Genomic DNA, 14,670 nt, shown 5'->3' with positions numbered 1-14,670 from the left:
TAAATAAAAAAAATTAAAATTCTCTCTCTAACACACAATGATCTGGTGAAATTTGGGTGTTTTTAGCCCTTTGGTGGTGGTGGACTGGAAGTGCCACCTGCCGGAGATTTATAGTTAGTTCGTTGACCAAAACTAACTAATATTCTTTTTTTCCTTAAAAAAAAATAAAAATAAAAACTCTATTTTTGTTTTTTCCTCATTATTTATTTTTGCCTCGTCCATACAATAACATTGTACGGTGCAGTGGCTGATAAATGACACGTGTCTCCTCTGCAACTAATTTCATAATTTTCGGTCCATTCCGGTTCCACAAGTTTCAACAGGGCGTCGGCTGCAATCCTATTTCCTTTTTTTTTTTCTTTTTTGACAAATCACAATAAAAAAAAGGAGATAAAAGAAAAAAAAAAAGAAAACATAATAGGCTGGATAGGGAAAAAAGGAGAAAAGGAAAAGAAGTAATTACATAATTAGAAAAAAAAAAGGGAAAACCGAAAAAAGAATGAATGAGTTTTTTTTTTTTTTTTTCCTGCGAATGAGTGAGCTTCGTTTCTATGTAAATTGTATAAAATGAGTTCCCACTTCCTAGCAAACACACAAAAAAAAAAAAAAAGAAGAAGGAAATTTTCTATAAAAAAAAATAAAAAAAGAAACTTCCGTTAAAAGAAATAAAAAAAGGAAACAAAGAAAAAAGAAAACACAACGCGTTGTCTCTAAGGAAACTCAAAAGGTTATTTTAACTTAATTATCATTGTACATATACTTTTTTTAGAGGTAAGTTAAGAAACAAACAAATCTAAAAGGGTAGGTTATTTTGCATTACGTTGATAATATTAAAATCCATTTTCACAGTTTAGCAACTCCATTGTCCCTTTTCATTCAATATATATATATATATTTTTTTTTTTTTTTCAAAGCAAACACCAATTATAATAGAGAAAATGAGACAAATACTCTTTAAAAATTTATTAGTCAAATTTTTTACAATTTACTCTTGATTAATAACATTTTTAGTCAAATGACTATATACTAGTAAAAGAGTACTAATTAAGAATAAAAAGTAAAAATCAAGACACACATATACTCTTCTTAAAAGTAAATTATGTAATTTTCTCATTACTTACTTACACTACGCTACCCCATTACCCCAATATCATAGTTATTATCATCTTAAGAAAATTAGAACCCAATAGAAAAGAAACAAAAATAATGAACTATTAAATTTAGAAATTGTCTTAAATCTACCATCCAAATCAATTATGTATGTGTAATTTTTTTTTATATGTTCACGTAACAACGTTTGTATTGAGTGTTACACAACACATAAAAAAACATACAATCAAACAGTTTCACACATATATACAAAAAAAAATTATATTTATCAAATTATATGGTTGTCGGACTTAAGATATTACCATTAAATTTATATGTTCATATTATACGAGAACGGTAGAAAATGAAAGGACTTATAAAGGAGTAGAAAACTATAGTTTGTTTTTAGGAGAATCTTACCCCATTATTTTCCATTTTTTCAAATGAAAACCAAGGTAAAAATACTAGTAAACCAATTAAAACACAAAAGAAAAAAAAACACACACACACAGAAGAAAAATAATGCTCTCTGAATACAAAAAAAAATAAAAAATAAAAAAAAAATTGTAGTGTTTAACCGAAGCTTCGGCGCCGCCTCCAAGCGCGTTGTCGAGATTCCGGCCCTGAAGTTTGGTCTCCGGATTCGTCTCGACTAGGGCTGTAAGAAATCACCCCGAACCCAACGAACTGGGCTGACCCTACTCGAAAATCACGGGTTTCTAATTTTTTATTTAATTTTCAGTTTTAATTATGCCTAACCCGCACTGCGCGGGTAGGGGCGCGGGGTGGGGTTACATGAACCCGAGGTAACCCTACCCGGCCGAACATGTTCAAAGTAGGTAAAACAATGTCCAACACTTCAAATTCTTACTTTCATAAGTTTATGGACTTTATGCATTTAAACTGTTAACTTATTTATGTTTTGGATTCACGGTTTGTGTAAAAAATGCTTGTATGCCATAGTTGTTGAATTAGGACATTCTTTATTTATATTGGAAGTGTTTGATTTCAAAGTGAGTGTTTTAATTGTTCACCTTGTATTTAGACCCCCTCTTGAAGGAAAGACATGTTCTGTTTGATAATGATTTCTTCTGTAACAAGCACAGATTAATTGACTAAAAAGTGATCATGTGATCCTTAAGATCACCAACCCGAGTAACCCGACCCTACCCGAGGTCACCCGAAAGGTTGCGAGTTTGTAGACTTAAGAGAGTGTCGCGGCCTAAAATTTTCTCAACCCACACTGGTCGGGTAGGCTCAATTTTTCGGCTCAACCCTACCCTACCCGGCCGATTTACACCCCTAGTCTCGATGTTGGCTTTCTCATGATGGTGGCTTTGTATGGAGCGACATATCTGTTAGTGTGGATCTAACTTGTCTTGGAGGTGGGTTGCTTTAAGCTTGGACCGCTGTTTTCAGCGTGTTCGTCGGTGGGAGGTTGCACTCCCATGGTGTGTTGATTTGCATGGTGGCGAGATTTTCTAGGAGGCGGCAGTTCCGTTCTTCGTTGATGGTTGAAGTGTTTGTTGCAAACGTCCCCTCCATTTTGCCATAGTCCTCCTATAGTCCTCCACCTCACATGGGTGTGCTTTCCTTCTGGGATGATTCTGCTCAGATCTGACTTCCGTTTCACAGCCGATGGCTTACTACCGGTGGATCTTTCTTTTGTTTATTTCTAATAAGGGGTTGATATTTTTGCTCTTTTGGTGTGTTTTCTTGTTTTACTTTGGTGTTTTTGTTTCAGTAATAGCAGAGATGATGTCCTTCGCTTGTGTCTCCCACCCGTTTGTAAACGGTGTTGTGTATGCTTTTTAGCTAAAGTTCCTCCTATGTTGTGGTGTGATTGTCTCTCTTATGTGGAGTTTGGTATTAGTCGACTAGGCTTGTTGAATGACTGCTTCGGTGTTGTTTAACGAATAATGGTCAATCTCGAAATTTATGTGCCGAACAAGTCTTTCTCCATTTAAGTGTTGATATTTGTATTCACTTCTATGCTATTTTGGTCTTTACTATCTAATCATTAATTCAGGGTAAAATTTCTTTATATTTGAGGCTATTTGTGTCTTGTGTAATTTTTTCCTTGTGAAATGAAATTTCTCATTTAAAAAAAAATAATGCACACATGAACTTGGAGGAGTTTGTGTATGGTGTTTGAGAGTGTTTGACCCGTCCAACCCGTTCTGAGTCTTCTCCACGGCATGACAGCCGTATTATTAGATTTACAAAAAAAAAAAAAAAAAAAAATCCTAATTTGTCTTTAACATTCTCTCTCTCACTAAATCTAATTTCCTTTTAAATCTAACTAATTAATAAAATCATAGAAATAGTAATAGCAGTAATTTACTACTGGACAAACTTTCCATAATAACCTTTTAATTTATTACTCGTTTAGTTGGCGTTAGTTTTCTTTTATTAGTGCTAATACAATTAAAATTTACCAATTTTTCTTAGATAATTTATACAAATGGTTCCTAATCTCTTTAATAAATGACAGTTTAATTTTTAATATTTTTTTAATAAATTGACCTTTAATTTTTTTAAACGGGTGTAATTTAATTATTTTCATTAAATTTTTAATAGATTCATGCATGTTAACATCATGTGTTTTTTTTTTTCAATTAAAAGACAAAAATACCATCAAAACTTATTAAAAATTTGACGAAAAAAATTAAATTACACCGATTTAAAGAGATTGAAGTCAATTTATTAAAAAAATTAAAAATTAAATTGTCATTTATTAAAAAAATTAAAAACTATTTATATAAATTACTCTTTTTTTTTCGAAAATTTCTCAAAATAATTAACGAAACGAAGGTTTACGGCAACGAAATAATAAAAAGACGAAAGACTTTCTCAGAGAGAGAGAGAAAGAAAGAATAGTCAGTCATTGATGAGCTCCGAAGCTTTTCCCGCGAAACTGAAACTTCTTCATTCAATTCCCCAACAACGCCTAAGACCTTTCTCAACACTTTCCTCTTAAAATCCGAACGAAAAATTTCATTTTCCTCCACATTTTCCTTTCTTGTTTTTCATTTCCCCCCCTCAGAAATCCGTTGATTTTGGAGAATTTTCCTCCCAATAACGCAAATGCGCGTAATTGTGGCTAGTGTGCGACGAGTCAGACCGCGAGATAGATCCAAATCTTCGTCTTCATTCTGACCTTTCGCTTATTTATCTGACTTCCTTCAAAGTACTAATTCGAACATGGAAATATAGGAATTTTGTCGTTGTTTTAGGGCTTCTAGAACCTTTTCCGATTGTCATTTATGGTTCCGAGGCTTAGCCAGAGCAGTATTATCAGTTTCTGAGTTGTTTTCCTTTGGCTTTTATGCGGAGATTACACTTGTTTTTGTTGTTGTTATGATTTCGTTAGAAATCTCTTACATTGTTTAAACCAGCGTTCTCTTGAATTTCTTTCAAGCTTGTCTCCCAAAATTCATACAAAATACGTACATATACATATATAGATATATAGATACACTATTTTCTCTAACCAATTTTCCCAAATCTAAGCATTTTTTGGCTGTTTGTCTTCAAAAGTTTGAAATTTTGAAGAGGAATCAAAAGAAGCAGTTATTTTCAGCGAACTATTTTGCTAATTTACTCTTTTGGGTAGTTCTAATTCCACTTAAAGAAACAAAAGACCATTAATTTATTAGAAAATGAGGAGAAAGAAGCTTCGTTTGAGCAAGATCTATTCGTTTAGATGTGGGAGAGCATGTTTCAAAGAAGACCATTCTCAGATTGGAGGGCCAGGATTTTCAAGGGTGGTTTATTGCAACGACCCAGATTGTTTTGAGGCTGGGATTCGTAATTACGGTGATAATTATGTTAGTACTACCAAGTATACACTTGCCACTTTCTTGCCAAAATCATTGTTTGAGCAGTTTAGGAGAGTGGCCAATTTTTACTTTTTGGTCACTGGGATTTTGGCCTTTACTCCACTTGCTGCTTACACGGCTGTCAGTGCTATTATTCCTCTGATTATCATTGTTGCGGCGACCATGATCAAAGAAGGTGTGGAAGATTGGCGGAGACAGAAGCAGGTACTTAGGTTTTTGTTTCTTTTTTTTTTTTGTTTTTTGTTTTCTCTTTATATATATATATATATAAATGTTTTTGTTGTTTTTTTTAGAAGTTACAACATGGGTTTTTAAGGTTGTTATGTTGTTATCTGAAGTGATTTGTTTTAGTTCAAATGGATGTTGTGAATTTTGGTTTTGAGGTTTGGTCAAATCATTCAAACGGCTGAATAAACAAATACAAACGGTAAAAACTAGAAAGTCCTTCAAATGGTTCCTTTTGTTGTAAGAACTGAAATTGGCTTTATATAGGTTTTTATATTTTTTTTATGTGCTTGCGGTTAGTTGTAGTATAAATTGAAGGGGATTGTTATCGTAATAAAATCTGCAGAAAGATAATGAAGGAGTTCAAGTCATCTATTTATTTTCTTGATGAGATTGTTTTGATCATACGATGTGAACTTTGAGATATCTGTTGGATTATATGAGCTATGTATCTTTCTCCTTACAGATAAGATTTTCTAAGATATTTAATTTGGATCGTTTTCGAAGAATGTATAAACAATATTTTTGCATATTTTTTGGTGGGTTTCTTTTTGAGGTTGTTTGAATAGATGATTTGAGCTCGCAGTAGTACTGGTTAGAATGTATGAGCTCTTGTACATTGCTGAATTTGGATTATCAAATTTGGTGAACATCTTACTTCTAGATATTTAGCTGATGCAGATTTCTCTTTTACCTATCTAAAATATGCCAAGAGTTACAATCCGGACAATTTCCTAGCCTAAAAATTTCTAAAATTTTTTCTTGTTCATGTGTTCTTTCTGGTGAACTTTTCCACCTTGGCATATTAATTTGTTTGACTGGAATTTTTTCCCAGGACATGGAGGTGAACAACAGAAAGGTCAAAGTGCGCAAACATGATGGCACATTTGGTTATACTGAATGGAAGAATCTGAAAGTGGGAGATGTAGTGAAGGTGGGAAAAGATGAATTTTTTCCAGCAGATCTCCTTTTGCTTTCATCCAGTTATGAAGATGCAGTATGCTATGTTGAGACCATGAACCTTGATGGAGAGACAAACTTAAAATTGAAGCAAGCGTTGGAGGTAACTTCATCCTTACATGAGGATTCTAACTTCCACGATTTTAAGGCTGCTGTTAAATGTGAAGATCCAAATGTAAATTTGTACTCTTTCATCGGAACCTTGGAATTTGAAGAGCAACAATATCCCCTTTCTCCTCAACAACTCCTTCTCAGAGACTCTAAACTCCGAAATACAGACTACATATATGGGGTTGTTATATTCACTGGTCATGACACAAAAGTGATTCAAAATTCTACGGATCCCCCATCAAAGAGAAGCAAACTTGAGAAGAAAATGGACAAAATTATCTACTTTTTGTTCTCTCTTTTGTTTTTGATGGCATTTGTTGGGTCTGTTTTCTTTGGTATTTCAACTAAAGATGACTTAGAAAATGGGGTGATGGAAAGATGGTATCTTAGACCCGATGATTCTACAATTTTCTTTGATCCTGAGAAAGCACCAGCTGCAGCAATTTATCACTTTCTGACAGCGCTAATGTTGTACGGTTTCTTCATCCCAATCTCCTTGTATGTGTCAGTAGAAGTTGTCAAAGTTCTTCAGTGCATCTTTATCAATCAAGATATAGAAATGTACTATGAGGAAGCAGACAAACCAGCTCATGCCCGTACCTCAAATTTGAATGAGGAACTTGGCCAAGTTGATACAATACTTTCTGATAAGACTGGAACCTTGACATGCAATTCAATGGAGTTCATCAAGTGTTCTGTGGCTGGAACAGCTTATGGCCGTGGTGTCACAGAGGTCGAGAGGGCTATGGATAGAAGAAGTAATTCACCTTTAGTTCAGCAAAATAATAATGGATCTAACCCTACAGATGACTCAACTGACAACAAGCCACGCATCAAAGGCTTCAACTTTGTGGATGAAAGAATCACGAGTGGCAATTGGGTAAACGAGCCACATGCAGATGTCATCCAGAAATTTTTACGTCTGTTGGCACTTTGCCATACTGCAATACCTGAAGTAAATGAAAATACTGGGAAGATCTCATACGAGGCTGAATCACCGGATGAAGCAGCATTTGTCATTGCTGCAAGAGAACTTGGTTTTGAATTCTATAAAAGAACACAGACCAGCATATCACTTCGCGAGTTAGATCAAGTGTCTGGCAAGAAAGTTGAAAGGTCAGTATTTTACGATTCTGTGGCTTACATAGAAAGCATCATATCACACTCTATTAATGCCACTGGCTTGCATCTGTATCACCATGTCATTTGGATCCTTACTTTGCAGGCCCTTTTACTTAAAGTACTAGGTTATTCTAAGTAACTGCCAGATGAGCAGTGTTTTTATTTTATATGGACTATCTACTATGCTTGTTATTTTTTCTACCTTGAAAGTCGCAACCCAGTCTGGAGTAATTTTGTTTAAGCCTTTTGGGTGTTATTGATAGGCGCTTTTGGATTACTTAGAAGTTGCATCCACTCAACTTTACATGTGATAACTCCTATATTGCCTATACATTGTTGATAGTATCCTAGTAAAAAAACTGTGGTTGGTTTTGGTGAATTTTGTTTTTATTTTTTAGAGTCGTTGCGCGTGGTGCGATAGTAAACTGGTCCTCTTATCTCTATATGTCCATTCCCAGCATCTATAGAGGTATTTGTTTCTCTTTGAGACATGCTTAACCTGTTAAAGACTGTTCTCATCAAAGGAGTTTTTCTTTGCAGAGTATACAAACTTCTTAATGTTTTAGAGTTCAACAGTGCAAGGAAACGGATGTCTGTGATTGTTGAAAATGAGGAAGGGAAAATAGTGTTACTTTGCAAAGGTGCCGATAGGTTCGTGATTAGCCATCTTGAACTTTGGATTTATAAATAGAAAAAGAAGGAATTAAGGAAAAAAAAAAAAAAACCTCAATGCTCTATAATTCTGTGTTATTTTGAATAATCACCTTAACTCATTTTTCTTTGCAGTGTCATGCTTGAAAGACTGGCCAGTAATGGTAGGAAGTTTGAAGAAGCGACAATGGAGCATGTTAATGAATATGCTAATGCAGGCCTTCGGACCCTGATACTTGCTTATCATGAACTTGATAAAGAAGAATATAAACAGTTTGAAGAGAAATTTTCTGAGGCCAAAAATTCAGTTAGTGCAGATCGAGAAGCGTTGATTGATGAAGTAACTGAAAAAATTGAGAGGGATTTAATTCTTCTTGGTGCAACTGCTGTAGAAGACAAACTCCAAAATGGGGTGCGTTGGAACATGCTAAGGTTATTAATAAGTCGAAGTATACAGGATATGGAACCTAGAAATAATATTGTTTCTTGTTATGTTTGTCAGGTTCCTGATTGCATTGACAAGCTTGCCCAAGCTGGAATCAAAATTTGGGTTTTAACTGGGGACAAGATGGAGACTGCCATTAATATCGGGTATTCTCTCTAGTTATGAGATTGGATTTTACTTTATAATTGCTACTTCTGTCCGAAAACATTGATTTTGAAGTTCTTACTCTCTGACTCTCAATTATGCAAATTTGCAGCTTTGCTTGTAGTTTACTTCGGCAAGGAATGAAACAGATTATAATTAACTTGGATTTTCCAGAAATTCAAGCACTGGAAAAGGCAGGAGAAAAGGCGTCTATCACTAAGGTAGTTTATAGTGAAAAGAACATTTTATGCCTGGACTTGTGAAAACTGTAGTACGAATCCTTGTTCTACTACAGTGGGGCTGGCTAACTGACATACTTCCAGCATGATTACTTAATTTTTTTTCTTTTTCCTTTTCATTTTCCTCTTTTGTAAAGGATTTCAAAATTATTTTTAATATTTTTAGCAATGGAAACTTTTTGCACTTGTATTTGATGGGATGTTGCCAATTCATATTGAAGGCGTCAAAGGAGAGTGTTGTCCGTCAGATAAAAGATGGGAAGGCTCAAATTTCTACAGCTAGAGTGGGATCTGAGGCATTTGCTTTAATCATTGATGGGAAGTCACTTACTTATGCTTTAGAGGATGATATGAAGAAGATGTTTCTAGAGGTTGCCATTGGTTGTGCATCTGTTATTTGTTGCCGCTCATCGCCGAAACAGAAGGCGCTGGTAGGTTACATTCTTCATTTCTAATTTACTTTCTGAAAAAATTTATGAGTTATAATTAGTTTTAAATGATGGCTTTTAATTTTCCCTTTAAGGTTACAAGACTCGTGAAATCTGGAACTGGAAAAACAACATTAGCAATTGGTGACGGTGCCAATGATGTGGGAATGCTTCAAGAAGCGGACATTGGGATTGGTATCAGTGGTGTTGAGGGAATGCAGGTGTTTAGCAGACTATTCTGTTTTGTGAATTCAGCCAAAAGTCACATGTTCACCAAGAAATAATTGCTTATGATCTTTACTTTTAATTCAGGCTGTAATGTCAAGTGATGTTGCGATAGCACAGTTCCGATATTTGGAGCGCCTGCTACTTGTGCATGGGCATTGGTGTTATAGACGGATTTCTTCAATGGTAAGAGTTTTCTCAGCTATATGAATTTAAACAAACGGATTTCAAAATCTGAACAAAATGACAATGTTTTAACCATTTTCATTATGAAAGACCACTTTGATGCCACAAGAATCTGACATATTTATTTCTCTGTTGGCAGATATGCTATTTTTTCTACAAGAACGTCACATTTGGTTTCACTCTCTTCTTATACGAGGCACACGCATCATTTTCTGGGCAGCCTGCGTACAATGATTGGTTCCTGTCACTTTATAATGTTTTCTTCTCATCACTTCCAGCGATTGCTATGGGAGTCTTTGACCAAGATGTATCTGCACGGTTTTGCCTCAAGGTAGGTTCTCATCTAGCATTTTACATCAAAATGCATTTACATTTGATTGCACAAATGTTTCCTTTTGATCCAGAATTGTTGTTAGCCCTTAGTTAACGAGTTTAAGTTAGATACTATAAGGGGGAAAGTGGTATTTTGCAATTGGATGGGCCACTTATTTGGGTTACCAAAATCCTGGAAAAGAAACGGTCAAAAATCAATGAACAAGGCTGATATTAAATGTTGGTTTTCTTGCTAAACTCTAATGGGATGTTTGCTTCTTTCATTGCAGTTTCCTCTGTTATACCAAGAAGGGGTGCAGAATGTCCTTTTCAGCTGGCGCCGAATTCTAAGCTGGATGTTGAATGGGTTAATCAGTGCTGTAATAATTTTCTTCTTCTGTACTAAATCATTGGAACTACAGGCATTTAATGACGATGGAAGAACGGTTGGAAGGGATATCTTAGGGGCAACGATGTATACGTGCATAGTTTGGGTTGTCAACTTGCAGATGGCACTTGCCATATCGTACTTTACTCTGATACAACACATTTTCATCTGGGGTTCCATTGCTTTCTGGTATATTTTCCTCTTGATATATGGAGCCATGTCTCCCAGTTTCTCCACCACTGCTTACAAAATCTTCATCGAAACGCTTGCCCCCTCTCCTTCCTACTGGGTGGTCACGCTCTTTGTGGTGATCTCAGCTCTAATTCCATATTTCTCATACTCAGCAATCCAAATGCGCTTCTTTCCCATGTCTCATGAAATGATACAATGGATAAGGTATGAGGGGCGATCAAATGATCCTGAGTACTGCGATATGGTTCGACAGAGATCCATACGACCTACCACAGTTGGCTTCACAGCTCGTGTAGCAGCACGGAGTAACTGATTGAAAAATAAAATGCAGAACTGCTCATGAAGCTTGGAAATTCGGATGGTGGGCTGTCAACAATTACAGGTCAATGAGTAATTGCTTGGAAGTCAGATTTGTCCCTCACTCTTTTACATGATTGTGTATTTGTGTTGAATAATGGGAGAATTTACATGGCAGGCTCAAAACATGTCTCAGAGCTTATAGTTGCTAGATGACTGTACAGTTGTATTATTCAGCTGTAGCATATATTAGATGGTTAGGAAAGCCTTGAAATCTGTAAATTTTTATTCTTTGCCTTATTCGCTCCAAATTTTATTTACTAGTCATGCAATGTGTACCATTGCCGAGATGTATGTAAAATAGAAAAGAGAAAAACATAGTTGGAATCAGGTAGTGCTTGTTTTATGCGACAAAAAATGAAAGCAGATCTCCATTGTTCAGATTAGTGTGTTATTTTCACAAGTCACAACTCAAACTTGGTTACGTAAGAGAAAATAATGTAACAAAAAAGTTGAATTTGAATATTTGTGAGAGAAAACACCGTAGCAAGAGAATTCTTTTGCTTGAGTTGTGAAAAAAAAAAAAAAAAAAAACAAGGTTGCAAGAGATTATATTGACCACCAGCGGGAGATGACACTTCTGGAAATTGTAGTCAATCTGTACACATAATGGAGCTATGGTGCCGTTTGGTTTAGTTGTGGAATAAAAATAGGAACAGAATCGGACAAAAATGCAATGGAAACAATAAATGGTTTTTGTTTGGTTGGAGTATGAAGTTATTCAAATAAAAATGCCCTTAACATAAAATAATTAGCTAAAAGATTGTCAATTTTTTTTATTGAAGTAGTTATTTAAGTGTAACAGTAAAGATAGAATTTTTTTTAATAAATTTACAAAATATTTATTAAGCTAAATATTAAAGATTTGAATTTAATGGTAAAATAATTAGTTATTTTATGTGATTGGCAAAAAGAAAAGACAAGTCGAAAATTGAAAAAAAAAATGACAACCTTAAAGCAATAATTCCGTAAGAAAGGGTGACCATACAAAGAAAAGAAAATTATTAAGCGAAAAAAAAGAAGAAAATTAGAAAACGATGATAACCTGCTAAACGACAATACAATCATGACACGACAACATCTTCAAACGGGCATCAAATAAAAAAAATCCGGAACCTATAACTAAAACGATATGAATCTTATCGAAACGCCAATGTCATCTGAAAACTAGAAACACTGAACAACAAGGACAACATACAATAACAAGGACAATATAGAAGCCAACAACAAACAATAACAAGGACAAGATAGAAGTCACTAACTACCAAAAAAAAAAGAAGTCAATCATTAACACGGGGAGTTTCTTTCCTTTTCTGGATCAAATAGTATCACCCTACAACTATATAGTATATAAGCTACCTTTTAAAAAAAATCCAAACGTTTTTTTTTTTTTTAAATAGAGCACAGTACTATATATATTTTTGGTAGTAGTCTTGTAGTTCTTTGAATATATTTATTCCCTATTATGCTTAATTATTATGACACATTTTATTATCCTTAATCCTGATTCAAATTGCTATTGCTTCCTAATACAAGTCAATAATACTCGACATTATTTTTAAGATTGAGTTATCAGATATCTACTAAGAACAAGATAATACGATAACACCTTATTATTCATCAGAATATCTACTAAGAACAACATAATACGATAACGCCTCATTGTCCCTAAACATAATACGGTAATTATTTTTACCTATTCCCCTCATTGTCCCTAAACATAATGCGGCAATGCCAACTCAATCCTTCGTTCAACTCAATAAAACTATGATTTTGATAAGCAATGAATTATGAGAACTTGAACCATCAAAATTGATGTTTTAGATTTGGTGAATTAATTCATTTTTTTAAAGAATTTAAGGGGAAAAAACTAAACATAGGCAATCGGTGTTGCCGAGTAGCTCATCAACTAAGGAAAAGCACTAAATTCCGAACCTGTTTGACGATCAACATTAAATTAGTTATGTGGAATAATAATGATGTCCTTAACAATGCTATGAGTCTCTTGTTTCAGGATCAACATTAAATTAGTTATGTGAAATAATGATATCTCTAACAGTGCTGTGAGTCTCTTATCTTAGGATGCGAGCATAACCACCAATGCCCCAATTATCTGAAAAGATGTCTTTTACGACCCATTAGGTGATATCATACCCAACAACCACCTTTGCATGTTCATATAATCTTAATGGAATCCCATGATGATAAATCCAATATACTTTGGCTTGCGGTGTATAGATAACCTGTTAAATTTCATTAGCATTTAAATAGATGTATTTTCAAAATTATTGAATTAAATTATACGTATAACTAATAATTATCAAAATATTTCAAGCATCAAAAGCTGATCTAACTACAAAGCTCATAACAATTGACGATCAACATCAAATTAGTTGTGGAAAAACGATGTCCCTAACAATGTTATGAGTCACTTATTTTACGATCAACATTAAATTAGTTATGTGGAATAACGATATCCCTAACAATGCTATGAGTCTCCGATCTTAGGATGTAAGCGTAACCACCAAGGCCCCAATTATCTGGAAAGATGTCTCTTACAATGTGCCGCCTTAACTCTTATGGGTCCACCGCGGGATCCCAGTATAGTCAGATCTTATACTCATTACTCAATATGATATTTAGGAATTAATATAACAAGCGGCATCATTTTTTTATGAATATTATATTTTTTATAGTTTTCTTTATTTTTCATTTTTAAAAAATAAAATATTTATTCATTAACTCGTATCGTGATTTTTTTTTTTAAGGAACTCGTATCGTGATTTTGTCTTTAAATTTTTTCAGAGTTCTTTAATAATCTTATATTATTTTTATTTTTATTTTTTTTTTGAACGGTCTGTATCTTTTATTTTTGGTCATATAAAACTTGAAAAACAGATTAATACTAATAATTACCAACATTTTGTGTTCAAAGACATAATGGAAAATAAACAGCACATACACGTGTATACGTTAGACATGACACGCGATGGACCATAACGTGCGCACATGTTCAAAAGGAATATTAATCAACAAGTACCCGTGGTAAATTTTTATGGGGAAAATCCATTAGATAAACTTAAATTTATCAAGAGAACCGACCATATACGAATTAGGTATAAAATATAAGGGTGTAGTTTTAATGGTTATTGTAATATTTATTCATCAGTGTGTATTTGTAACACCTCAAAGTATTAAATGAGATTAATTGAGGTAATTAAGATTTATTAGTGTGTCTAATCTGATTTAATTAATTAGATTTTGATTAATAAATGTTTCTGATGTGTAATTTAAATAGTTCCAAAGTATTTAAATATTCTCAGTAATTTTATTTTAACCCAGAAGTGTGCATGGGCGTATTTTTGGACAGTTCTTTTAAAATGTTAACACTTGTCCATTTTATTTTTTTTTTCTTTTTCCTTTCTTTCTTTTCGTTTCTCTTTCCTTTCCTGTGCACTCACACACACACACACCCACACACACACACTCTCTCTCTCTCTCTCTCTCTCTCTCTCTCTCTCTCTTCACTCTCGTTCTCACTCTCTCGTTCCCTCACTCTCTCTTTCTCTCTTCCATTTCACTTCAAAATCAACCCGGATTTCAAACCAAAGGAAAGTTTCAAGAAGTTTCAACGTCAAGAGAAGGATTCAAGGTAAGATTTCTGAAAAACCTCTCTTGAAATCTCAAGTTTTCGGATTGAAAAGCTTGTTTCTGGCTCGAAATAGATTTTGATGGATATTGAGTAAAACCATGG

At 34.1% G+C, this 14,670-nt stretch overlaps 1 protein-coding gene across 1 annotated transcript; it reads left to right on the top strand.

The window, feature by feature from the left end:
* Nucleotides 1-4,620: 4,620 nt before the first annotated feature.
* On the top strand, nt 4,621-11,179 carry LOC21408500 (putative phospholipid-transporting ATPase 9). The gene is made up of 11 exons (XM_010098398.2): nt 4,621-5,135; nt 5,992-7,343; nt 7,890-8,000; nt 8,136-8,412; nt 8,503-8,591; nt 8,702-8,810; nt 9,050-9,259; nt 9,352-9,477; nt 9,569-9,667; nt 9,807-9,998; nt 10,270-11,179. The coding sequence occupies exons 1-11, from the start codon at nt 4,752-4,754 to the stop codon at nt 10,870-10,872; spliced, it is 3,552 nt and encodes a 1,183-aa protein (XP_010096700.1). The 5' UTR covers nt 4,621-4,751; the 3' UTR covers nt 10,873-11,179.
* Nucleotides 11,180-14,670: the final 3,491 nt, after the last annotated feature.

Source organism: Morus notabilis, unplaced genomic scaffold, assembly GCF_000414095.1.
Source record: "Morus notabilis unplaced genomic scaffold, ASM41409v2 Scaffold451, whole genome shotgun sequence".
Lineage (NCBI taxonomy): Eukaryota > Viridiplantae > Streptophyta > Magnoliopsida > Rosales > Moraceae > Morus > Morus notabilis.
This window is presented reverse-complemented; position numbering and strand designations above follow the sequence as displayed.